This window comes from Ornithorhynchus anatinus, chromosome 10 (genome assembly GCF_004115215.2).
Source record: "Ornithorhynchus anatinus isolate Pmale09 chromosome 10, mOrnAna1.pri.v4, whole genome shotgun sequence".
NCBI classification, from domain to species: domain Eukaryota; kingdom Metazoa; phylum Chordata; class Mammalia; order Monotremata; family Ornithorhynchidae; genus Ornithorhynchus; species Ornithorhynchus anatinus.
Genome location: NC_041737.1, coordinates 50,266,132 through 50,292,915, shown reverse-complemented (window position 1 = coordinate 50,292,915; position 26,784 = coordinate 50,266,132). Strand labels below are relative to the sequence as shown.

Below are 26,784 nucleotides of genomic sequence, written 5' to 3'. Positions count from 1 at the left end.
TTCACGCCTCTGGGCCTCAGTGACCTCATCTGTAGAATGGGCATTTAGATGGGGAGCCCCCCCCCCCCCCCCCGGGACCACCCGATGACCCCGTCTCCACCCCAGCGCTTAGGACGGTGCTCTGCACAGAGTAAGCGCTTCACAAATAGCAACCTTGTTCTCTGGGCCTCAGTGACCTCATCTGTAAAATGGGCATTTAGATGGGGAGCCCCCCCGTGGAACCACCTGATGACCCTGTGTCTCCCTAGCGCTCAGAACGGTGCTCTGCGCATAGTTAGCGCTTCATAGATACCCACATTAATTAATTCTCCGGGCCTCCGTGACCTCATCTGTAAAATGGGGGTGAAGACTGGGAGCCTCACGTGGGACCACCCGATGACCCTGTCTCTCCCCCGGCGCTTAGAACGGTGCTCTGCACATAGGAAGCGCTTAACAAATACTGACATCATCATCATCATCATCATTATTATTATTATTTGCCCAAACCGCAGACAAGTGGCAGAGACGGCAGGGATCGTGTCTCTCTCTCTTTGCCGATGTGTACTCTCCAAGCCGCTCAGTACGGTGCTCTGCACCCGGGAAGCGCTCAATAAATCCGACCGAGTGAAGGGACGAACCCACGTCCTCTGACCCCCGGGCCCGAGGTGCCGGATTTAAGGCAAGTTAGCGGAGCCCCGGCCTCAGCCTGACCCCGCTTCTCCTAAAGTGGAAAGAGCCCGGGCTTGGGAGTCAGCGGTCATGGGTTCGAATCCCGGCTCTGCCGCTTGGCAGCCGTGTGACCGTGGGCGAGTCGCCTCCCTTCCTCTGGGCCTCGGTTCCCTCATCTGTAAAATGGGGATGAAGACTGGGAGCCTCACATGGGACGACCCGATGACCCCGGTGCTCGGCACATAGGAAGCGCTTAACAAATACCAACATTATTATTATTAAATCCTCACTTTCTCTGTGCCGAGCGCCGTTCTAAGCGCCTGGGGCCCGTGACTCACTGAGGGACTTCCGGCTTATGGGAAAGAGCACGGGATGGGAAGTCAGGAGACCTGAGATCTAATTCCAGCTCTGCCTCTTGCCTGCTGCACGACCCGGGCAAGTCTTGGAGCTTCTCTTTTTTGAAAAAAAAAAATGTCATTTAATCATCATAACGGTGGTATTTGTTAACCCCTACTTTGTGCCAGGCAGCGTACTAGACGCCGGGTGTGCAAAGCTGATATTTGTTAAGCGCTTCCTATGTCCCAGGTAGTTAGGATCGAACGAACAAATGGGCACCGTTATTATTTTTTCACCAGGCCGCGCTCTGCGTGCTGTGTGTTAGCAGTAAATATGGTGATGATGATAAAGAAATGCAATTCGTGCCCTGGAAGGCAAGCCTGGACTATCCGGTTCGAGGTGGAAGGTCGATAATCGTATTTATCGAGCGCTTATTATGTGCAGAACACTGTACTAAGCGCTCGTCAGAGAAACGGGGTGGCTCAGGGGCGAGAGCCCGGGCCCGGGAGTCAGAGGACCTGGGTTCTAATTCCGGCTCCGCCACTCGTCAGCTGGGTGATCTTGGGCAAGCCACTTTGCTTCTCTGTGCCTCGGTGACCTCATCTGCGAAAGGGGGACGAAGGCTGTGAGCCCCACCTGGGACAACCTGATCACCCTGGATCTCCCCCAGCGCTTAGAACAGTGCATGGCACATAGTAAGTGCTTAACAAATACCAATATTATTATTATTATTAGCACTGTCTGCTGTGTGACGTCGGGCAAGCCACTTTTCTGTGCCTCGGTGACCTCATCTGTGGAATGGGGACGAAGGCTGTGAGCCCCACGTGGGACAACCTGATGACCTTCTATCTCCCCCAGCGCTTAGAACAGTGCATGGCACATAGTAAGTGCTTAACAAATACCAATATTTATTATTATTATTAGCACTGTCTGCTGTGTGACGTTGGGCAAGCCACTTTTCTGTGCCTCGGTGACCTCATCTGTGAAATGGGGACGAAGACTGTGAGCCCGACGTGGGACAACCTGATCACCTTGTATTCCCCCCCCCCAGTGCTTATGACAGTGCTCGGCACCTAGTAAGCACTTAAATACCAACATTATTATCTGCAGTTATTAATATCTATACATTAATATATAACCATATTTATATTATTAGAAGATATTACCTGCCGTGATTAATATTTATACGTTTTGATAATATATCTTATTATTAATATATGAGCAAATATTATTATTGCCTGCTGTGTGACCTTGGGCAAGCTCCTTCACCTCTCTGGGCCTCAGTGACCTCATCTGGAAATGGGGATGAAGGCTGTGAGCCTCGCGTGGGACAACCTGATCACCTTCCATCTCCCCCAGCGCTTAGAACCGTGCTTGGCACATAGTAAGCGCTTATCGGAAGCCATCATCATCATCATCATCATTCTTATTCTCATGACGACGATGATGATGTGAAGACGACAGTTCTAAGGTTGCCTTGCGGGCAGGGAATGTGTCTGGTGTGTTGTCGTGTTGTACTCTCCCAGGCGCTTCGTACAGTGCCCCGCCCAGTGAGCGCTCAATAAATACGACTGACTGATCGAGGGATCGATCGATCGACGGGATCGAGGCCGCCTCAGGGCCTTGGGGGGGGGGGGGGGGGGGGGGGAGGGGGGGGGGGGGGGGGGGGGGGGGGGGGGGGGGAGGGGGGGGGGGGGGGGGGGGGGGGGGGGGGGGTCCGAGCGGCGCCTGCGCAGAAGGGCGGGCGGGGCCCTCGTGACGTCATGTCCCCGCCCCTCCCCGGCCCCGCCCTCCGCCGGCCTCTCCCCGCCGGCCCCGCCCCCGGTGACGTCAGCCGCTCTCCCTCGAGGCCCCCCCTCGTGACGTGGACGGCACGGCCCCGCCCCTCCTCGCCTTCGCCCGTCTAAGCCCGCCCTCCTCGGTGACGTGCGGCGCTCGGCCCCGCCCCCCTCGGTGACGCGAGCCGCCCGCCCCGGCCCGCTCCCCTCCCCCTGCCCCTGCCCCTCCCCCTGCCCCTGCCCCTGCCCCGGGTCCTGGTCCGGGCCCGGGCCTCCGCTGTGCCGCCGTCCCGATGGCGGCGGGCGCGGAGCGCACGGACGAGCTGGTGCGGGAGTACTTGCTGTTCCGAGGCTTCACGCAGACGCTGCGGCAGCTGGACGCGGAGATCAAGGCGGACAAGGAGAAGGGGTTCCGGGTGAGCCGGCCCCGCCGGGGACCCCGGAGCCCCCGGGTCCCATCCCCCCGACGACCCCATCCCCCATCTCCCACCCCCCATCCTCCTGTCCAACCCCCATCCCGTCCCCAACCCCCATCCCGTCCCCCAACCCCGCCATCCGTCCAACCCCCATCCCGTCCCCCGCCCCCCACCCCCACCCCGGGACCGCGGGCCTCCCCTCAGCCCACCTGACGGCACCCTTCCTCTCTGCAGACCGCCGTGCTAAGGACGGCCTTGTTTACAATAATAATAATGATATCGGTCTTTATAATAATAATAATTTGGTATTTGTTAAGCGCTTACTATGTGCCGAGCACTGTTCTAAGCGCTGGGGTAGACATAGGGGAATCAGGTCGTCCCACGTGGGGCTCACAGTCTTCATCCCCATTTTACAGATGAGGGAACTGAGGCACAGAGAAGTTAAGTGACTCGCCCACAGTCACACAGCCGACAAGTGGCAGAGCTGGGATTCGAACTCATGAGCCCTGACTCCAAAGCCCGTGCTCTTCCACTGAGCCACGCTGCTTCTCTATTAAGCGCCTACTCTGCCCAGCACTGTTCTGAGCGCCGGGGGGGGATACGGGGTCGTCCCACGTGGGGCTCACAGGCCTCATCCCCATTTGACAGATGAGGTCGCCGAGGTCCAGCGAAGTGACTTGCCCGAGGTCCCGCAGCAGACAGGCGGCGGAGCCGGGATTCGAACCCTCGACCTCTGACTCTCAAGCCCGGGCTCTTTCCACTGAGCCACGCGCAGAAATAAATAAAATGAGAGCGATATACATGGGGATATTCCGCCGCTCAGGATGGTGCTCGGTACAATAGTAAGCACTGAACAGATGAACGGATAACGTCGTTATCGTTATCAGGACTAATGATACTTATAATAATGATGGCGATAGGGTTGGTTTAGCGCTTTACGACGTGCCAAGCACTGTTCTAAGCACTGGGGGAGATACAGGGTAAACGGGTTGTCCCATGTGGGGCCTACAGGCTTCATTCCCATTTTACAGATGAGGGAACCGAGGCCCAGAGAAGTGAAGTGACTGGCCCAAAGTCACACGGCTGATAAGCGGCGGAGCCGGGATCGGAACCCGCGGCCTCCGACTCCCGAGCCCGGGCCCTTGCCGCCGAGCCACGCTCCTCTCTCTGTTTGTATATCCTCTCTACGTATTTATTATTCTATTGATTTTATCAGTGAGGCGTATAGACCTATAATCTTATTTACATTGATGCCGGTTTGCTAGTTTGGCTGCCTGTCTCCCCCCTTCTAGACTGTGAGCCCCTTGTTGGGTAGGGATTGTCTCTATCTGTTGCCGGACCGTACTTTCCAAGCGCTTAATACGGTGTTCTGCGCACGGTAAGAGCTCAGTTAATCCATTCAGTCGTATCTCTTGAGCACTTACCGTATACGGAGCACTGTATCGAGCACTTAAGAGTCAGTGGATGAGTAAGTGCCGTGGGATGGGGAGCAGGTCAGGGTGGCGCAGAAGGGAGGGGGAATGAGGAAAAGCGGGGCTCGATCCGGGAAGGCCTTCGGGGATGCAGCCGGAGGGGAGACCCGTAAGGATCCTCGCGAAAAAGATTTTAAAACCTGCCCGTTCCGCTTACGGGGCCTCGGCAGAGTCCCGTATTATCTTTCATCACCACCTCCCCGGGTCGGGAGTGGGCAGTCTGCACTCCCGCTGCCTTCCTCGCATTCATTTGTTCATCCGGCGGTATTTACTGAGCGCTTACTGGGCGCGGAGCGCCGCGCTAAGCCCTCGGCCGGTACCGTCGGGCAACCGCTAGAGACGGTCCCCGCCCGCGACGGGCTCACTGCTCAGGAACGGGGAGACGGCCGGCCGGGTAAAGGGGGTGCGATAGCCGTTTCTCGGGCCCCCGCTGCGGAACCGAACCCCGACTCCCCGTCGCCCGTGGTCGCCGTGTCGGGCCCCCGGCCGCGGGCGATACCTCTCATCCGCCCTCCCCGCCCGGGGCCCGTGGGCCTCGACCCGCCGCCGCGAGAGCCAGTTTGGGAAGATCGGCTTCAGGGCCGGGACCGGGGTGGCCACCAAGCCCGGGGGCTGGGTTACTCTGGCCTGCGTTCATTCATTCGGTCATATCGCGCGCTTACCCCGTGCAGGGCACCGTACTGAGCGCTTGGGATGTATAGTACGGCAATAGAGAGAGACGGACCCTGCCCGCAACGCGCTTACGGTCTGGACGGGCGGAGGCGGGGAGAGGCAGATATCAAAACAGGCAAACAAGCAATCAGGCGTATTTACTGAGCGCTTACTGTGTGCAGAGCACTGCACCAAGCACTCGGGAGAGCACGGTACAACACTAAATAGACACATTCCGTGCCAGCGACGCGCTCACGGTCTAGACGGGAGGGAGGCGGACATCGAAACAAGTAAACGATCAGTCGTTCGTATTCACTGAGCGCTTACTGTGTGCAGAGCCCCGTACTGAGCGCTTGGGAGAGCACAGTACCACGCTGAATAGACACGTTCCGTGCCCAGAACGAGCTTAGCGTCTAGAGGAGTCCCCTTCCTCTGCTCAGTCCTTTCCGGGAACTGCTGGTCGCGGTCACGGAGGCGGCCTGTATTTTCCAGGCGCGTGAGGGCCCCCCCGTAGTCTCTGCCAGCTTCCCTGCCGGGGGCAAACAGAAACAGAAACCCGGGGGGGCTGCCAGTGCTCAGTGTACCCCCCCCCCCCCGCTTGACTCTAGGCTTCAAGACTCTCCATCCCCTCGCCCCCTCCCACCTCTCCTCCCTTCTCTTTTCCACCCCCCACCCCGCACGCTCGGCTCCTCCGCCGCCCACCTCCTCGCCGTCCCCCGTTCTCGCCCGTCCCGCCGTCGACCCCCGGGCCGCGTCCTCCCGGAACGCCCTCCCTCCTCGCCTCCGCCGAACTCGTTCTCTTCCCCTCTTCAAATCCCTACTTACAGCTCACCTCCTCCGAGAGGCCTCCCCACACTGAGCTCCCCCCCTTTCCCTCCGCTCCCTCTGCCCCCGCCTTCACCCCTCCGCAGCTAAACCCTCTTCTCCCCCGTCTCCCTCCGCTCCTCCCCCTCTCCCTTCCCCTCCCCTCGGCGCCGTACTCGTCCGCTCGACTGTACATATCTTCATTACCCTATTAATTTTGTTAATGAGATGTACGTCGCCTCGATTCTATTTCTCTGCTATTGTTTTAATGAGACGTTCATCCCCTCGATTCTATTTATCGCCGTCGTTCTCGTCCGCCCGTCTCCCCGATCGGACCGGGAGCCCGCCCGAGGGCGGGGACCGTCTCTCTCTGTTACCGATCTGTCCATTCCAAGCGCTTAGTACGGTGCTCTGCACCCAGTGAGCGCCCGATAAATACTTTTGAATGAATGAATGAATGAATGAAACGAGAAAGTGAAAGCAACCCGTTTTCCGCGGCGGGTCCCAGCTCTTGGGAATCTCTAACTAAGAAGCCCAGGTGGGCCGGAACGTTTAACGTCATCTCGTTATTCCTCTCGCAGGTGGGGAAGGATGGGGATCTCCAGCCTCACTTAACGATGACCGTGGGATTCGTTAGGTGCTTGCGATGTGCCGGGCACCGTACTGGGCGGAGAGGCGGCGTGGCTCAGCGGCAGGAGCCCGGGCTTGGGAGGCGGAGATCGTGGGTTCGATCTCACTTCACTTCTCTGGGCCCCGGTCACCTCAGCCGTAAAATGGGGATGAAGACCGGGAGCCTCACGTGGGACGACCCGACGACCCCGTATCTCCCCCGGCGCTTAGAACGGTGCCCTGCACGTAGGAAGCGCTTAACGAATACCGACGTTTTTATTATTATTATTATTATTATCGGTTACAAGGTGACCGTGCCCAGCCGGGGCCCCGAGTGTAAGTAGGAGGGAAAACACGTATTGAATCTTCATTTGGAAAGGTGAAGCAACTGAGGCCCGGGGAAGTGAAGTGACTTGCCCGGGGTCACCCAGCAGAGAAGTGGCAGAGCCGGGATTAGAATCCAGGTCCTCTGGCTCCCGGACCCTTTCCAACAGGCCGTGCTGTTTCTAGCCCGGTGCTCCGCACACAGTAAGCGCTCAATAAATACGATCGAATGAATGGTGGAGGTATTCATTCGATCGTATTTACTGAGCGCTTACTAGGTGCGGAGCGCTGTACTGAGCGCTTGGAGCGTACAAGGTGAAAGGCTCCTGTGTCCGTTCCACCAGACCCCGGCGTTCAGGGCTCCTTGTTTATCAGAAGAGAGGACGAGATAAAGATTAGAGTAACCTTACCGTTTTTCCCGTCGGAACTATGCCGTTTTCACTTGACGGTTGCGTATAGTACCGTTGGTATTTGTTGAGCGCTCACTCTGTGCAGAGCGCCGTTCTAAGCGCCGGGGGAGATACGGGGTCATCGGGTCGTCCCACGTGAGGCTCGCGGTCTTCATCCCCATTTTACAGACGAGGGAAGCGAGGCACAGAGAAGTGAAGTGACTGGCCCCCGGTCACCCAGCTGACGAGTAAGCGCTCGACGGATACTGTTGAGTGAATGAATGAGCGGCAGAGCCGGGAATCGAACCCGTGACCTCCGACTCCCGAGCCCGGGCTCTTTCCACTGAGCCGCGCCGCTTCTCTATTATGGCTAGTCCACCGGGGAGGCCCGTCGTGTGTGTCGTAAATATTCGTACATCTGTCGCCCCTGGTAGAATTTAAGATGTGGGCAGGGAATTCATCTGGGGCTTCTGTTGTGTTTTTCCAAGCCCTTAACATAGAACACTTTAGAAAAAAAAAGGGAACTTAAAGATTTACTACGTGCCAAGCAGCCCGGGGTGGGTGCAACCTAGGTCGGGCACAGTCTCTGTCTCGCACAGGGCTCGCGGTCCAAGTAGGAGAGGGAACCGGTATCGAATCCCCATTTCACAGAGGAGAAATCTCAGGCTCAGAGAAGTGAAGCGACTGGCCCGAGGTCACACGCAGCGGGCAAGGGGCATCTGGAACCCGGGTCCTCCGGCTCACAGGCCCGTGCTCTTTCCACCAGGCCCCTCTGCTTCTCCGGTCGTTGCACACGGGTCTTCGCTACCGGAGGATGCTTTAAGTCATCACCTTGGCGCACGACCCGGATTTAGATGGTCTTTGAACCGATTTCAGATAACGGGGGGGTTTATCCACTCATTCGATCGTATGGGGCGCCTACCGTGTGCAGGGCACTCTGCTCAGCGCTGGGCAAGTTCAGTCCGCCAATTCCCGAAGCACCGACCGTGCGCCGAAGGCCCCGGGCTAGACGCCAGATAACCCGATCGGCCGCCGGTCCCGCCTGAGCGCCCAGGAGGTCGTTCGAGCGCCGGTCGCGCGGTGTTCCCCGTGCACCTGGGCTGCGTGCGGAGCGTCCGGTCGGCCGCCGCGGTCCCCGCCCTCGGGCCGCTCGCGGGCCAGATCCGAGCCTGAATCCGTTCTCCGGCAGGCGGACAAGATCGTGGAGCAGCTGCAGCAGTTCGTGCAGGCTTACGACCTGGCCGCGCTGAGGGAGTACTGGAGCTACCTGGAGCGGCACCTTTTCAGCCGCCTGGAGGACGTCTACCGGCCCACCGTCGGCAAACTGAAGACCAGCCTCTTCCGCTACTATCTCGTCTACACGATCCAGGTGCCCGCGGGCCGGGACCCGCCCGCGGCTCCCCCGAGAGCCTCCCTTTTGACCCGGAAACGCGGCGGAGTCCCGTCCCAGAGGAGGGCCCCCGGAGGAACGGCGTAGCGTCTGTCGAGCGTCCGCTCCACGCGCCGCCGGTACCCGGGACCGGGGTCGCTACGGCGACGGGTGGCCGTCGGTGTGAAGCAGACTCTGTCCTCTGCTGTTTCCGTGCCCGCGCTCTTGAAATTTTCCAGGGCGGGCCGATGACGGAAGAGAGGGGGGTTTTTTTTCTCCTCCCGAGATCGGGGAAGGGTCCTCGGCCGCCCTGCTCTTTCCCCTCCCCCGGCTCGCGTCCGCGACCGGCCGGAGGACAGCCCCGGACTTTCCCCCTTTTAAAGCTCTGCGGCCCGGTTTTTCCATAAGCGGCCGGGCTCGCCACCGAATGTCCGAGGGGGCCCTTCCCGGTCCAGGGAGCGGGAGGGGTCCGCGGGTCACCTCTCACCCCGGAAAATGAAATTATCTGGGAGTTCCCGCTCCCTTGCGGCTCTGGAATGCGCAGGGCTCTTCGGGTTTCCAGCCGGCCTGGCGGGGGCGTGTGAGACCGAGGACACGATGCCCATTCTCTGTACTCTGCTGCTTTTGTAGTATGGACTGGGCAGGCCGGGATGTTATTTTCGGGGGCCGACAGGATCTGTGCGCTCACTACGTGCAGAGTACTGTGCTAAGCGTTTGGGAGAGTGCAAGAGAACGTTATTGTACTATTATACCGTCATCGTATCAGTCAAGCGCCTGCTATGGGTCAAGCGCCGTTCTAAATGGCGGGATGGATACGAACGAATCAGGTCAGAGTCCCTGTCCCGCATGGGGCTCCCGGTCGGAAGGAGGAGGGAAGACAACTGCCGAATTCCCACTTTGCAGTCGAGAGACCCGAGTCACGTAGAAGTGAAATGACTCGCCCGAGGTCACGCAGCAAGCAGTGCGAGACGGGGAGAAGCAGCGCGGCTTAGCGGAGAGAGCCCGGGCTGGGGAGCCGGAGGCCATGGGTTCCGATCCCGGTTCCGCCGCTCGTCAGCTGGGTGACTTGGGGCGAGTCACTTCACTTCTCGGGGCCTCGGGCCCCTCATCTGTGAAACGGGGATTCAGACCGTAAGCCCCACGTGGGACCACCTGCTTTCCTTAGCGCTTAGAACAGTGCTTGACGTATAGTAAGCCCTTAATGATACCATCGTTATTAATTCAGGTTTTCACTGCGTTCCTGACAGTGACCACTTGGCCACCCCAAAAGATCAATAGAGACCGGGCAGACCCATCATCAGTGGCCCTCCTGGGGCGCTTACTATACGCAGAGGCTTATGCCCGGCGCCTCGGAGAGCACGAGACGGTGAAGTTGGTAATGACGGTCGTACTGGTCGAGCGCTCCCTATGTGCCGAGCGCAAACGCTATTTTTTGTTATGAATCGGCAGATCCGGGTTTAGAACCCAGGTCCTCTGACATCCCAGGGCCTTGCTCTTTCCACTAGGCCGGGCTGCTTCTCCCTGTCGCGGTCGGGGTCAGATTAAAGGCGATCTGTACGTGCGTGTAGAGGGAGTTGCGGGGTGGGGAGGAGAGAATTGTGCGGTGCCCTTCTCTTCTTCCCGTGGGGATCTGACCCTCCGACTCCTCTCTCTTCTCGTGGTCCCCGGCAGACGAGCCGTAACGACAGAGCCCAGGAGTTCTTCACCAAGCAGGCCACGGAGCTCCAGAACCAGGCGGAGTGGAAGGATTGGTTCATCCTGCCCTTCCTCCCGTCGCCCGACACCAACCCCGCCTTCGCCACCTACTTCTCCCGCCAGTGGGCCGACACCTTCATCGTGTCTCTGCACAACTTCCTGAGCGTCCTCTTTCAGTGCATGCATATCCTTCCGGCGGCGGCCGGGGGCCGAGGGTCTCGGGGGGAGAGGGGCCGTGGACGCCCCCATCTCAGCCGGTCGGTCGGTTCTCCCGGCAACCGACCGGGAGGGAGTCGTCGGTCGGTCGGTCGGTCGGTCGGTCGGTGGTATCTGTGGAGGGCTCGCCCTGTGCCGGGCGCCGTACGGACTGCTTCGGAGGGTGCCGGAGAGTTTTCAGAACGGCCGGGGGGAATCTCGCGGCCTCTGCCCTCCGCGTCCTGAAAATAGGCTAATAAGGAATTCGGTGTTTCCCGGAATTCTTAGGTGGGAATTAGACACGGACTGATATCGGCCCCGCCCTACCCTTGGGGGAGGGTAACCTGAGATGAGGATCAAATCTGAGTTTTCGGGAATAATAATAATTGTGGCATTTATTAAACACATACCGTGAGCCAGCCACTGTACTAAGCCCTGGGGTAGATAGAGGCGAATCAGGTTGGACACCGTCCCTGTCCCACATGGGGCTCGCAGTCCTTAATCCCCGTTTTTACAGATGAGGGTAACTGAGGGCACAGAAAACGGAAGAAGTGGAGTGGGGGCTGTAGAATTCCCCGCCCCTTCTTCCTCCCAGTCAGTACAGCGCCGGCTGCACACAGGAAGCGTTCCGTAAATACCGTTCGATTTTTTTTTTTTTTCCCCCGACTCCTGTTCTGCCTGGGTTTAGTAGGGATAGGGAGCTATCATCTGGATCTTCCGTGTCTCTCTGTAAACGATGGTGGTGTGTTGAGCATTTACCGTGTGGCCGAGCACTGTTCTAAGCGCCGGGGTAGATCCAAGGTGATCGGGTTGTCCCCCGCGGGGCTTACAGTCCCCATTTTTCAGAGGAGGTCACTGAGGCACAGAGAAGTAAAGTGACTTGCCCGAAGTCCCAAAGCTGATGAGTGGGGGAGCCGGGATCGGAACCCACGACCTGCGAGTAAACGAGCAGAGCTCATGCCCGCCGTCTCATAAACCCGCTCCAGAAGCCGGTTGGCCCGGGGAAGCCCGAGGGGACGGTTCTCTCCGTTGCCGGCATCTCGCCGGAGTCCCGCGAGCTCGGCGGAGAGACTCCTGTGTCCGCCGAAGAAATCGGGGTGGCTCCGAAGCTGGTGGGGAGAGAAACCCCCAAGCGACCGCCGCGTCGGGTCACGGCGGTATCGGCGAGGGGCCCACCGGGTGCCCGCCGCGGTGCCACGCGCCGGGGTGGGTACAGTGGCCTCGGATGGGACGGGGTCCCGGCCCGGGGAAGGCGGGGAGGGGGCCCTGTTACGACCCGGCCTTTTCCTTGACCGTGGGCACCGGTGCCCGTGATCCTGAGCTTCGATGCCGAGTGTCGGAGAACGTCTCTCGTCCAGGAGGAGAACGAAGTCCTCCGTCAGAAGGTCGGGAGCGCGGCCGGCCGGCCCGTACGGCCCCGGGGGCGGGCGGTGGCGGGCGATGCCGGTTCCGAGCAGGTGGCCCCGGAGGGAGTTGACCGACGTCGGCTAGTTAGGGTTGGGGCTCCGAGTGGTGGCCTTTTTAATAAAACGGGCAGGGGAGCCTGACGCCCGATGCAGTGAAATTGAATTTTCTCATGATAACGATGATAATTATGGTATTTGTTAAGCGCTCAGCCGTGTGCCGGGCACCGTACCGAGCGGAGGGGTGGGAAACAAGCAGATCGGGTCGGGCACGGTCCCCGTCCCGCGTGGGGCTCACAGTCTCAATCCCCGTTTTCCAGATGAGGGAACTGAGGGCCAGAGAAGGGAAGCGACTCGCCCAAGGTCACACGGCAGACCAGCGGCAGAGCCGGGATTAGAACCCATGAATTTTATGTTAGCTTTATCATTTACGATGATAAGAATGGTATTCATTACGGCCCGGGGAGTCACAGAACTCGGGTTCTACGTCCGGCTCTGCCAAGTAATAATAATGACGACGACATCTGTTAAACGCTTCCTGTGTGCCAAGCACTGTCGATAGAAGGTAATCGGGTTGTCCCACGTGGGGCTCGCGGTCTTTAATCCCCGTTTTCCAGATGAGGGAACGGAGGCGCAGAGAAGTGAAGCGGCTCGCCCGAGGTCACACAGCAGACGCGGGGCAGGGCCGGGATTAGAACCCAGGTCCTCTGCCTCCCAGGCCCGTGTTCTTCCGCTGGACCACGCTGCTGGGCAAATCTCTCCATTTTCCCCGATACTAAACCTGCCCCGAAGGAGATGGGGACGGGAGAGTCTGGGGACCCCTCGGCGTCGTGTCGTCTGCTGCCTCCCAGAGAGGTCGAGCGGGCAGCGGGGCGACTGGCCGCTTTCGCCTTGGCTAGGACGTCAGCGAGCCGAGAGGGGAAGGATCCGGAGGGGTTCCTGGGCTTGGGCTTTGGGGTTCTATCCCGACTCGAACACGACCGAGAGGGAAGCTCCTAAAGGAAATACCATCTCTAGCTGAAAATTGGTAGTGTCTGAGCTTCCGGCTTTTTTTCCAAGCCAAGCGCCGGGGGTTGACGTCCAAAGTCTCTCTGGTTTCCCTTCTCCTCAGCATCCAAGTCGGCGATTGTTGTTAGCTCAGTTAATAATAATAATCTTGTATTTTGTTAAGCGCTTCCTATACAGGGGAATCAGGTCGTCCCACGTGAGGCTCGCAGTCCGATCCCCCGTGTTTACAGATGAGGTCACTGAGGCACGAGAAGTCAAGTGACTCGCCCGCAGGCACAGCGGCTGTGACGAGCGGAAGAGCCGGGAGTCGAACCCGTGTCCTCTGACCCGGAAAGCCCCGGCTCTTTCCACTGGGCCAACGCCGCTTCCCTGATAATAATAACAATAACGATAATTGTAATGATAATTGTGGTATTTGTTAAGCGCTTACTAGGAGCCAAGCACTGTCCTAACACTGGGCCAGGGTACAGAATCTTCAGGCCAGACCCGATCCCTGTCCCACTCGGGGCTCACAGTCTAGTGGATGAGGGAGGACAGGGATTTAGTAAATCCCCATTTTATAGAGGAGGAACCGAGGCCCAGAGAAGCGAAGTGACTGGGGCAAGGTCATACAGCCAGAAGGGGCGGAGCTGGGATTTAGAACGCAGGTTTCCGGGACTCCCCAGGGCTCCAGCTCTTTCCACTAGGCCACGGCGTGCTGCCCTTGTGGTGGACGAGAGAGGGGAGGGGGAGGGCAAGACCGCTGGCCTGGAGGCAAGGAGGCCTTTTCAAGAAGGCCACCATTTCGGGGCCCCAGGGGTTCAGGACCCCGTCGGAGGCTGGTGGGACGGAGCCCGGGATTGGAATACGGTGGGCGGGGGAGGCTGGGCCGCGGACCTTTAGTCATCCCCCCTCCCGGCCCCGCAGCACTTACTCTGAGCTCCCTGTGGGCGGGGAATGTTCATTCATTCAATAGTACTTACTGAGCGCTTACTATGTGCAGAGCACCGTACTGAGCGCTTGGAATGGACAAATCAGACAGTCCCTGCCCTCTGACGGGCTCGCGGTCTAACCGGGGGAGACGGACGGACGGGAACAATGGCGGTCCGTTGTGATTTCGTACTCTCCCAGTCGCTTATCGTGCACACGGTGAGCGCTCAATAAAGACAAGAGAACGAATGCCCGGGGGTGCAACCCTGAGGCATCTGGGGAGAGGGACCCTCCAGGGTGAGCGCGCCTTCTGACTCGCTCCCCTTCCTGCAAAGCTCTTCGCACTGCAAGCAGAAAGCTACCGGCTGAAGAAAGAGGAACAGCAGCAGCCGGAGGAGGAAGAAGCCACGGTCCACCACAAGCTTCCGACTTACGTGTCCAACATGGACCGCCTCGGGGACTCGGAGCTGTAAGTTGGGACCCCTTGACCGGAAGGCGGGGGTGGCGGGGGGTAGGGGACCTGCCTCCGGGCCTTCCCGCTCCGTCCGTTCCCAGCATTCCCATCCATTCCCGCCCGTTCTCACCCCCGGGCAGTTCCTCCCTGAGCCCAAGATCTCCTTTCCACCCGAGGACTGAGTGTTGCCTTCACCTCATTTAGCTCAGGCCCGACGCTCCGGTCGTTTTTCATTCGGTGGTATTTACTGAGCGCTTACCGGTGCGCAGAGCACTGTACTAAGCCCTTGAACGGACCAGTTCGCCAGCAGGTAGAGACAGTCCCTGGCCCACGACGGGCTCACGGTCTAATCGGGCTCAGTTTTTACCGGGGCTCGGCTAAGCGGTGAGCTAAAGCGGTCGTTAAGGCGGGGAGGGAGCCTGGCCTACCGGAAAGCGCGCCGACCTGTGAGTCGGAAGGCCCCGTGCTCCCGTCCCGGCTTCCGGCCGCTCGTCTGCCGTGTGAACCTCGGGCGGGTCACTTCACTTCTCTGTGCCTCAGTGCCCCCCTCCGTAAAATGGGGACGAAGACCGGTGAGCCCCACGTGGGGACAACCCGATTACCCTCGTATGCACCCCGGCGCTTAGAGCAGCGCTTGGGGTCGTAATAAGCGCTCAACGAAACCATCACCAGCAGAGGAGGCGGGGCGGTTTGTCGCGGGAGCCCAGCCGGGCAGGACGGAGCCCGGGGTCGATCCCGGGGGGGCGGGGGGGGACCCTCGGAGGGCCGGGACCCCCCGGTCCGCCTCGCAGCGCCGGGGCCGGGGGTGGGACGCCGGGCGGGTCGGAGGGGGCGACCCGAGGCGGCCCAGCCCGGCTGAGCGGGCGGGCCCCGGGGCTCGATAGACCGTGAGCCCGTCAGAGGGCGGGGACCGTCTCTATCGGTTACCGATCTGTCCCGTTCCAAGCGCTTAGCGCAGCGCTCTGCGCATCGTAGGCGCTCAGTAAGTGCTATGGAACGAATACCCCTCCGGAGGCCCTGTCTGCGGCCGGTCTGATCGCCCGCCGCGTGTCTGTTGCGTCTCTCCCAGCGGTATGATGTGCAGCCAGAGAAACGCCTCGCTCTCCCACTCGCCCCGGGTGGGCTTCCTGTCGTCCTTGCTGCCGCAGAGCAAGAAGAGCCCCTCCAGGCCGGGGTCCGGACCGGCTCAGGGCACCGGGGCCCTCCAAGGGAAGAAGGAGCCCCCCGGCAATCAGGTGAGAGTTTCCGCCGCTTCCGCCCCCCGGGCCCTCGGACCTCCCCGCCGGCTGGGAAGCCGCGGGTGGTGGCGCTTTTTATAATAATAATTCTGGTTTCTGTTACGGGCTTACCGTGTGCCAGGCACCGTACTAAGCGCCGGGGAGGATCCGAGCGAATGGGTTCGGACCCAGGCCCTTTCTCCACGTGGGGCTCGCTGTCTCGATCCCCATTCTGCCGACGAGGTGACTGAGGCTCAGGGAAGTCAAGGGACTCGCCCGGGGTCGCACACAGCAGACGAGTGGAGGAGCGGGGATTAGAACCCGTGACCTTCTGACTCCCGGGCCCGCGCTCTGACCACCGCGCCGCGTTCGTCGGGCTCCCCGTGGGCCCGAGGGGCGAGACTGAGCCCTGGGGAGAGCCCGGCGGGAGCCCGAGACCCCGTCTCGAGACCCCAGCGGGAACGAGTGCCCGCTACGCCCCCCCCCCCCCCCGGCCCCGCGCCGGACGAGAACTTCCCGTCTTAATGGGGGTTAAGAAAGCGGCGGAAGACGGAAAGATATTGACCAATAGCAGATGCAGAATGAATTATCATCGTCATGATGATGACGACGGTGTTTAAGCGCTTACTCCGTGCCAAGCGCCGTTCTGAGCGCTGGGTACTACGAGTTGATCGGTTGAGCCCCGTCCCCATCCCACCTGGGGCTCGCAGTCTAAGCGGGCAGCTACCCGGTCGAGGATACTGAGGCGCGGGGCGGTGAAGTCACCCGGGGTCACGCGGCAAGCGACGGGGGGAGGCGGGATTAGAACCCAGGTCCTCCGACTCCCGGGCCCGGTCTCTCTCCGCCAGGCCACGCCGCCTCTGGCTGCTCGCTCAGCTCCGCCTCTTGGCTTCCAGGCCAGCAGAGGGAAGGAGGCGGTGGGGGCGGCTAAGGACGGGAAGAGCCCGACGGGCCCTCCCTCCGGCGGGGAGGCCGGCCCGGGGCAGCGTCGGCACAGGCGCCTGCACGACCACGGCAAGGAGAGGAAGGAGCTGCTGTCCAAATCGCCTCTCCAGGTACAGCCCCGTCCCCTCCCCCGTGGAGCCTCCGCTCGGGAACGAGTGCCCGCTGCCCCCCTCCCCCCCCCGGCCCCGCGCCGGACTCTCGGAGGTGGAGCAGGCCGGGGGCTTCCTCCGCCCAGTTGACGGATGAGGAAATCGAGGCTCCGAGGGATCGGGAAGTGAGGCCGAGAGCTCGCCGGCGGCAGAGCCGGGACCAGGAGCCGGGTCTCCCTTTCCGCCGGGCCGCACCGCCCCCTCGGGTACCAGTCCTTAACCCTCTTCCGACTGCCCTTGGAACAACGATAACCGTGGTGTCGGTCAGGCGGGCGCTGCGTGCCAAGCACTGGACTGAACGCCAGAGCAGATGCGGGATGATGATCAGGTCGGGCACGGTCTCTGTCCCGCTTAGGCCTCGCAGTCTAAGGGGGAGGGAGAACAGGCACCGAATCCTCATCTTCCAGACGAAGAAACCGAGGCGCAGAAAAGTGAAGTGACTCACCCGAGGCCACTCAGCGGGCAGGTGGAGAACTGGGATCAGAAGCCAGCCCTCCCGCCTCCCGGGCCCGTGGCCTTTCCTCCGAGTCACGCCGCCTCCCTGTCTTTTTTTAAAACATGGTATTCGCTAAGCGTTTACTGTGTGTCAGACACCGTTATAAGCGCCCAGTCGTACCTTCCGAGCGCTCCAGTACAGTGCTCGGCACACGGTAAGCGCTCAGTGAACTCGACTGAATGAACGGAAGCGCCGGGGGAGCTAGAAGTTAATCGGGCAGGATACGGGTCCGGTCCCGGGAGGAAGAACGGGTATCGAATCCCCGTTCTGCAGCTGAGGAGAGCGAGGCCCAGAGAAGCGAAGCGACGCGCCCGGGGTCGCACCCGGCGGACGAGCGGTGGAGCCGGGATTGGAAGCCGGCTCCTCTGGCTCCCGGGCGCGTGCTCTCTCCGCTGGGTCGCGCCGCCTCCCTCCGAGGTGGTCGAATCCTTCCTCTCCAGCCCCTCGCGCCCCCTGTTTTCGCGGGCCGGGGGAGGGTTCGAGATCCGCGGACCGGCGTCGGACCCTCCCGGGGCCTCGCTGTGCTCCTTCCGTTTGGGCGGCCCAGAGCGCGGAGAGGAGAGCGGAGCCCGGCGAGGCGGAGGTCGCCGCGGAGCGGTCGGCGGAGCGAGGCGAGGCTCCGGGCGAGGCGCTGACCCGGGCCCCCGCGGCCGGTTCGGAGGGAGGGGCCGCCCGCCCCGAGCGGCCCTTCATCGTGCTGGGCCAGGAGGAGTACGGCGAGCACCACTCGTCCATCATGCACTGCAGGTGAGCGGGAGCCGAGGCCACCGCCGCGGACGACGCGAGCTCGCGGGTGCCGGGCTCTGGGGGTCCGAGGGGGCCGGAGTCCTACGCGGGGGACGGAGGGGAGGCCCCGCCCCGTGAGAATAGGGAGGAAGGGTCTTCCCCGGGCGGCCGTCGGAGTTCTCCCCGGTCCTCCGCGGGGGCGGGAGCGGTGCGGGCTTTGGTTCTCTCCGCTTGGGCCCGGAGGGAGGTGGAGGCCAAGCTGTTGAGCCCCCCCCCGGCGCCCCAGAATGTCCTGGCCTCCCGGGGCGCCGAGGCTCTGCGTTTCCGGAACGAGGCTGAGCGCGTCCAGATTCCCGGGGCGGCGGGCGGCCCCGATCGTCTCGGTGTTCATGCCGCCGCGTCGGCGCTAGCCCCGGCCCCACGCTCCGTCTTATCCGCGTTTGACGGGCGGAAATCGAGGCCCCCCCCCCCCAAGAGGTGAACCCGCTTGCTCAGGGTGGCGGAGCAGGCCAGTGGCAGAGCTGGAGCTCGTACCCAAGTCTCCCGTCGACCCCGTGCCCTTTCCGCTGGGCCGCACGGCCTCGCCAGCGACTCCGGGCGGGATCCGGGTCTGGTCGGCGGCGGTTAGGCCGCAGTGCGTGTGCTTGCGCTCTCTCTCTCTCTCCCTCTTTTTGTTTTTTCTCTCTCTCTCTCTCTCTCTCTCTCCCCACCCAGGGTGGACTGCTCGGGGAGGAGAGTCGCTAGCCTGGACGTGGACGGGGTCATCAAAGTGTGGTCCTTCAACCCCATCATGCAGACCAAAGCTTCTTCCATTTCCAAGTCACCACTGCTCTCTTTAGAGTGGGCCACCAAGCGGGACAGGCTGGTGAGTTCCCCCGAAGGAGCCCGGATATGGGAGCTACCGCCATCCCTGGCTTATCTCTTTTTTTTTTATGGCACCCGTTAAGCGCTCGCTATCTCCCAGGAACCGTACCGAGCGCTGGGGGTCACACGGTCCCCGTCCCAGATGGGACTCGGAGTCCGAAAGGGGGGGGAGAACACGTATTTAATCCCCTACTTTGCAGAAGAGGAAACCGAGGCAAAGAGAAGTCACTTCAGGGTCACGGCACAAGCGAGTGACGGAGGTCCGCTTCTCCGGCGCCGACGCTTGCGGGGGCATCCGGGTGGAGTCGCGTTTCGGGGCGCCCCGGGGCCGGCCCCCGTCTTCCCGGGCGCCGCCGTGGCTCCGTCCCCCCCGGGAGCGCCGCCGGTTCTCCCGGCTGGCCGGGGAAGGCCACGGGGGCGCCGGCCGGCCGCCGACGCGTCGAGGAGGGGGGCCGGCCTCTGCAGCCGTTTCCGCCCCCCCCCCCCGGTGGGTCGGTCGGCCGGTCGCTTAACTCTGCGCGGGGCACCGAACCGAGCGCTGGGGAGAGGACGGTGTCGCGGACACGTTCCCTGCCCGCCGGGAGCTTACAGTCTGGGTCTTCCTCGGTACAGCTGTTGCTGGGGAGCGGCGTCGGGACCGTGCGCCTCTATGACACCGAAGCCAAGAAGAATCTCTGCGAAATCAACATCGACGACGACATGCCCAGGTAGCGCCCCGTCCCTCCTGCCGGGCGCAGCCGAGGGTCCGTCGGCAAGCCGGGGTTGCGGGGCTGCTGACGGTACCGTTCGTTCCGTGGTATTTATCGGGCGGAGCACTGTACTAAGCGCTCGGAATGGACAGATCGGTAACAGAGAGAGACGGTCCCCGCCCTCGGACGGGCTCACGGTCCGATCGGGGGAGACGGACGGACGAGAACGATGGCGATAGATAGAATCGAGGGGAAGAACGTCTCATTAAAACAATAGCAGAGAAATAGAATCAGGGTGATGTCCATCTCACCAACAAAATATATCAGTATCGATCTGGTGCCCGTGTGGGCGAAAACACCGCGCTCGGGCACAATCCCCCGCCCTTCCCGGCGATCGCAGACTGGGAGATAGAGCGGGGATCTTACCCTCGTCTTCCGGATGAGGAAACTGCAGCCCGAAGAGGCGACGTGACCTGTCCGAGGTGACACGGGGGGCCAGCGGTCGTGCCAGGACTAGAACCCAGGGCTCCATTCATTCATTCAGTAGTATATATGGAGCGCTCACCATGTGCGTCGCGTTGGGCTTAGGCGCTTGGAATGGACGGGTCGGTGACAGAGAGAGACGGTCCCCTGCCCTCTGACGGGCTCACGGTCTCATCGGGGAGACGGACGGACGGAAACAGACTCCTTATTGGTGCTCCATCCGCTAGGCCGCGTGGCTTCCCCTCTAGAGCGAGGGATGGCCGTCCTTCAGGTAGCCCCCGCCCCGGAAGCGACGGTCCGGGTCTCGCGGGGGCCGGGCCTCTCTCTCCGGGCGGCGGCGGAGGGGTGAGGTCTGACGGGGCCTCGTCTCCCTCCCGCAGGATCCTGTCCCTCGCCTGCAGTCCCAGCGGGGCCTCTTTCGTCTGCTCGGCCGCCTCCCCCCTGGACTCCGCGGCGTCGGACGGGAGAGGCCGGGAACCAGGTTCCCGGAAAGCTCCTCCTCTGGGACACCAAGACCATGAAGCAGCAGGTGCGTCGCCCGCTGTCCCCCGGCCACGAGCCCGGCCGCGGGTCACCCGAGGGTCCCAGAGACCTTGGGCGGGTCACCTTCTTCTTCCGCTCCCCTCTCCCTCCTCACTTTGCCCTTGGTCCGTTTCGTGCCGGTGCGATAATTATGATGCCAATCGTGATAGCTGTCGAATGCGTACTTGGTGCAGAGCGCCGGGATAGGCGCAACACAATCGCATCGGTCCCTGCCCCATTTGGGGCTTCCGGGCTCAAGGGAAGGGAGACTGGTAATTTAATCCCCGTTTGGCAGACGAGGAAGCCGAGGCACGGGCTAATAATCATAATCGTGGTATTTAAGTGCTTACTGTGTGCCGGGCACCACGCGAAGCCCTGAGGTAGATACGGGGTCGTCGAGTTGGACGCAGTCCCTGTCCCACATAGGGTCGCGATCCCCATTTTTTTTTTTTACAGATGAGGTAACTGAGGCGCGGAGAAGTGAAGCGACTTGCCCAAGGTCACAGAGCAGGCAAGTGGCTGAACCCCGAAGAGAAGCCAGGCCTCCCGACACCCGGACCTGGGCATTTCCTTCTTGAAAGAGAACCCAGGATGACCGACTTGGTGGTGGTCGTCTGGGACCGAGTGAGAGATCTGCCCCTCGCTCCGTGGAGGCGGGTCTGTAGGGAAAGACCGTCCAGGGTTCAAGCCCATGAGGAAGAGCTTGGCCTCGTGCCGAGAGCCCGAGCCTGGGAGTCCGGGAACCTGGGTTCTGAATCCGTGGGCAAGTCACTTCTCTGTGCCTCGGTTTCCTCATCCGTAAAATGGAAATTAAATGCCGGTTCCCCCTCCTGCCTAGCTGTGAGCTTCATGTGAGGTGGACCGAGTCTGGCCCGATCGTCTCGCGTCTGCCCCCGTACTTAGTCTAGAAGCGGCGCGGCCTAGCGGATGGAGAGTCACAGAAGGACCTGGGTTCTAATCCCGGCTCTGCCGGGTGTCTGCCGTGTGACCTTGGGCAAGTCACTTCGCTTCTCTGTGCCTCAGTTACCTCATTCGTAAAGTGGGGATTAACTGCGAACCTCTCGGGGGACAAACGGATGACCCCGGGTCTCCCCCGGCGCTTAGAACAGTGCTCTGCACAAAGTAAGCGCTTAAAAACTGCCAACGTTATTATTATTATTCTCTCTGATTGTTACCTCATCCGTAGAATGGGGATAAGAGCGTGAGTCGCACGAGGGGGACAGGGACTGTGCCCTATCTACTGACTTGTATCTATTCCAGCACTTGGCGATCAGTAAGCATTTAACAGGAGCCATAATTGTTGTTATTATTATCATTATTACTTAGAGAAGCAGCGTGGCTCAGTGGAAAGAGCCCGGGCTCGGGAGTCAGGGGTCGCGGGTTCGATTCCCGGCTCTGCCGCTCATTCATTCACTCAACAGTATCTGTCGAGCGCTTACTCGTCAGCTGGGTGACCGGGGGCCAGTCACTTCACTTCTCTGTGCCTCGGTTCCCTCGTCCGTAAAATGGGGATGAAGACCGGGAGCCTCACGTGGGACGACCTCATCCCCCCGGATCTCCCCCAGCGCTTAGAACGGTGCTCTGCGTGTAGCGAGCGCTTAAATACCTACATCATCATCACTTGGCACAGAGTAAGCGCTCGGCAAAAACCGCAGCGGTCGTCGTCATCCCGCGACGGAAGTTCCCGGGAGAAATCCGGTGCCGGCCGGAGCGTCGCGGGAAGCCGACGGCATCCCGGGGATCGGCCCGGGAAGCCGACGGCATCCCGGGGATCGGCCCGGGCTGCCGGGGGGGGTCGTTCCGCCCCGAAGCGTCGGCCCTCAAAAGTCAGGGAGGGGCGGCCCGGAGGCCCTCGCGGGGCAGCTGGCGGGAGAGGGGCCTGGCCGGTCCCTCCTCCGGGAGCGGGGCCCGCCGGGGGGGGGGGGGGGCGGTTCTGAGTTCCCGGCGCCGGACCTCCTCCGCAGCTCCGGTTTTCGCTGGACCCCGAGCCCGTCGCCATTAACTGCACGGCCTTCAACCACAACGGGAACCTGCTGGTCACCGGGGCGGCCGACGGCGTCATCCGGCTCTTCGGTGAGTAGGGGCCCGCCTGGGGAGGGGCGGGCTGGCTTCGGCCCCCCCCCGGCAGCCGGGGGCGACGACCGGCTCCACCGCTCTGGCTGGCGCGGGCTCGGGGGCGGGAGGGAGGGGGCAACCCCGGGTCTGGGAAGCAGCGTGGCTTAGCGGAAAGAGCCCGGGCTCGGGAGTCAGGGGTCGTGCGTTCTGATCCCGGCTCCGCCGCCCGTCGGCTGGGTGACTTCGGGCAGGTCGCTTCAACTTCTCTCTGCCTCGGTTGCCTCATCTGCAAAATGGGACGCCGAGGGGGCGTCCGTCCGGCGCCCTCCTCGGCGGCGGCTCGGACGGGAGCCCGTCGGGTAGGGCCTGACGGCCGGGCTCCCGACGGGAGACCTTCTCCTCAGACATGCAGCGGCACGAGTGCGCCATGAGCTGGAACGCCCACGGCGGGGAGGTGTACTCCGTGGAGTTCAGCTCCGACGAGAACGCCGTGTACAGCATCGGCGAGGACGGGAAGGTGAGCCGCCCGCCCTCCTTACCCCCGCCCCTCCCTGCCCGACCGGGAGGAGGAGGAGGAGGAGAAATTCGCCCAGTGCCCCCTGGGCGAGGCGTCTGGGGGCGTTTCGGCAGAAGCACGAGACCGGTTCCCCACCTCCGGGTCGCTCACATTCTGACTCGGGGCGGGGAGTCGGATCTAAAACGTCTACTGCCGGTGGAATCGGAAGGAGGAAGGGATCGAGCGGTTGAATATACGTGTCTATAGGGGTGCGTCGGGGACGGTACGAGCCAGGGTTGGGGCGTTAATTTGGGGGCGATTGCCTGTCGCTCCACCTCCCCGGGAGGCCAGCTAGTGGCCAGGACTCCCTCGCCCGATAGGGAGGCCGAGGAATAATGATAATAATAATAATGCTGGTATTTGTTAAGCGCTTACTACGTGCAGAGCACCGTCCTAAGCGCCGGGGGAGATACGGGGTCATCGGGTCGCCCCACGTGAGGCTCACGGTCTTCATCCCCGTTTTACAGATGAGGGGACTGAGGCCCAGAGAAATGAAGTGACTGGCCCACAGTCACACGGCTGACGAGTGGCAGAGCCGGGATTCGGACGCATGACCTCCGACTCCCAAGCCCGGGCTCTGTCCACTCTGCCACGCTGCATCCCCTTAACTGGGAACAAGGACGGCTTGGATCTTGACCACCTCTCCTCCGGCCTTGTGTCCCCCGACCCTATCTCTCTCCACCCCGTCGATCGGCGGGTCAGTCGAGGAGGTTTACTGAGCGCTTGTGGTGCGCGGAGCGGTCGGGAGGGTACGCCAGAGGAGGTCGATGCCGTCCCCGCCCTCGAGCTTAGGGCGGAGCGAGTCGAAAGCGAAGCCGACAGCCCGGCCGGCGGGGGGGGCGGTCGAGGCTGCCGGGGTCAGACCTACGGGGCCGGCAGATGAGGGGGTCGGGGCCGGGTCCCCTCATCCCCGCCGCCCGGCTAACGGAAGCGTTCCCGCCGTCGTGCTGTGCCTTCCCAGTTCATCCAGTGGAACATCCACAAGAGCGGCCTGAAGGTGTCCGACTGCGCCCTCCCCGCGGGGGCCACCGGCCCCTTCGTGCTGTCCGGCTACAGCGGCTACAAGCAGGTCCAGGTGCCCCGGGGCCGACTCTTCGCCTTCGACTCGGAGGGCCGCTACGTGCTGACCTGTTCTCCCACCGGAGGCGTCATCCACAAGGTAATGATGATAACGGTGGTGTCTGTTAAGCGCTTACTAGGCGCCGAGCACCCTTCTAAGCGCCGGGAGGAGGCCCGGGAGGGACGGGGGCGGCGAGGAGGGGCTCTTTACCCGTCGGCGAATTCCGCCCCGCTCGGGTGTCGCGTGGGGTTTCGCGTTCGGAGCGGGCCCTGGGCGGGGCTCCAGGTGCTGGGGAGATTCACTCGTTCCTCCGGTGGCACTTACTGAGCGCCTGCTACGTGCAGAGCGCTGGACCGAGCGCTTGGAATGGACAGTTCGGCAACAGATAGAGACAGCGGATAGAGGTGACGATAGTGGGTTCCACAGAACGCGGTCGGTCAAGCCGCGATGTCTGTCGAGGGCTCGTGATGTGCGGAACTTGGCGATGATGATATCGTCGGTATCCGTTAAGCGCTTTCTACGTGCCAAGCGCCGTCCCGAGCGCTGGGGTCGACGCAGGGTGATCGGGCGGTCCCGCGTGAGGCTCACGGTCTTATTCCCCCTTCTGCAGATGAGGTCGCTGAGGCGCAGAGAGCTAAGTTGACTTGCCCAGAGTCACACAGCTGACAAGTGGCAGAAACAGGATTAGAACCCGCGGCCTCTGATTCCCAAGCCCGGGCTCTTTCCGCTGAGCCCCGCCGAATCGGGGTTTTTAAGTGGTCATTACGTGCCCGGGGTAGGTACAGGCACATCACAACAATAATGACGGTATTTGTTGGGCGCCTGCCGTGGGCCGAGCGCCGTTCTGAGCGCCGGGGTAGACGCGGGGGAATCGGGTCGTCCCACGTGGGGCTCGCGGTCTTATTCCCCATTTTACGGATGAGATAACTGAGGCACAGAGAGGTGAAGCGACTTACCCGCGGTCACACGGCAGACAGGTGGCAGGGTGGGGATTAGAACTCGCAACCTCTGACCCCCCCCCCCCCCCCACGCCCGCGCTCGTACCCACAAAACCACGCTGCTTCCGCAGCCTCGGGAGCGTACGGTGTAAGAGAGTTAATTGACGGGATCCGTGCTCTCGAGGAGATGACGCCGCGGCTCTCTGCTCCCCTCTCGCCCCCGGCCCCACCCAAGCCTTCTTGGCTAAGGGACGGTTTCCCGACCGATAAAACGCAGAGAAGCAGCGTGGCTCGGTAGAAAGAGCCCGGGCCTGGGGGTCCGAGGTCAAGGGTTCGAGTGCCGGCTCCGCCGCTCGTCAGCTGGGTGACTGCGGGCACGTCGCTTCACTTCCCTGTGCCTCAGTGACCTCATCTGTCAAATGGGGATGAGGACCGCGAGCCTCACGTGGGACAGCCTGATGCCCCCGTATCTCCCCCGGCGCTTCGAACGGCGCCGTGCGCAGAGTGAGCGCTTAACGAATACCGACGTTATCATTACCGAAACGGCGCAGGGAGAGAATGGCATCCGGTACTCCGTTTTCCCGACTGAATCTTCCTCGCCCGCCCCGGAGGCAGCGGGGCGGCGGCAGGCCGCGGTGAGCCGCCCCGGGAAGTTGGAAGTCGGGAGGCGTTCTGAGGTTCTCTCCTCCCTCTCCTTCCCCGCCCGGCCCCGTCTCGCAGATGAGCGGCGACGAGAGGGTCTTGGAGAGCTGCCTGAGTCTCGGGGGCCACAGGGCGCCGGTGGTCACGGTGGACTGGTGCACGGCCATGGACTGCGGGACCTGCCTCACCGCCTCGATGGACGGCAAGATCAAGCTGACCACCCTGCTGGCTCAGAAAGCCTGACGGGAGCCCCCGGCCGGGGTCCCCGCCGCCACGGGCGAGGACGGTGGCGGCCGGCGGCGGCGGCGGCCCGGGGGCGGGGAGCCGCGGTCCGGGCCGGGAGCCGCGAGGCGGAGGAGGAGGGAGGGGGCGGCGGGATCGCGTTCTCGGGGAGGGGAGGCCGGGGGCCGGAGCCGGCGCCCCGGGACGAGGCGGACCCGGGGTTAGAGGGCGGGGGCGGGCCCGCGCGTGGACCCCGACGGGGACCCCGGCCCGACCCCCCCCCCCCCCCCCCCCCCGGACCCGGGGATCCAGTCCCGAGATCGCCGGCTCCGCCGGGCCGTCCGTACCCACCGCCCGGGAGAGATCGCGGTGTTTTATGTACGTCCGTCCGTTCCGGTCGTCATTTTTAAAAAAAAGAGAACTGGCACGGTCAGTCGGTTTCTGCGGAAGATGGGTCTGGCGTGTGGGAGGGCCTCTCCCTTCGGTCCCGCTGCCCTTTCATTTAAAAAAAAAAATACGGTCCGTGTTAAGCGTTCCCTGCGTCCCGGGCGCCGTACTGAGCTCTGGGGTAGATCAGATCGGACACGATCCCTGTCCCACAGTCTCCATTCTACAGTGAAGGAACTGAGGCACGGAGGGGCGAAGCGACCCGCCCGTGGTCGCGCGGCAGACTAGTAGCGGAGCTGGGATCGGGCGTGCGAGCCCCAGGTGGGACAGGGACCGCGTCCAGTCCGACGAACCCGTATCTACCCCAGCGCTT

At 62.2% G+C, this 26,784-nt stretch overlaps 1 protein-coding gene across 1 annotated transcript; it reads left to right on the top strand.

Annotated features, from left to right (window-relative positions):
- Nucleotides 1-3,009: 3,009 nt before the first annotated feature.
- WDR91 (WD repeat domain 91) lies at nt 3,010-26,118 on the top strand. Its single transcript, XM_029073296.2, is given in 16 exon segments — nt 3,010-3,178; nt 8,617-8,796; nt 10,468-10,675; nt 11,989-12,071; nt 14,342-14,475; nt 15,530-15,695; nt 16,574-16,732; nt 17,815-18,014; nt 18,708-18,858; nt 19,470-19,564; nt 20,410-20,490; nt 20,492-20,558; nt 22,516-22,624; nt 23,011-23,123; nt 24,124-24,321; nt 25,881-26,118. Coding segments are annotated over 16 exon segments (2,232 nt in total). The 5' UTR covers nt 3,010-3,055; the 3' UTR covers nt 26,046-26,118.
- Nucleotides 26,119-26,784: the final 666 nt, after the last annotated feature.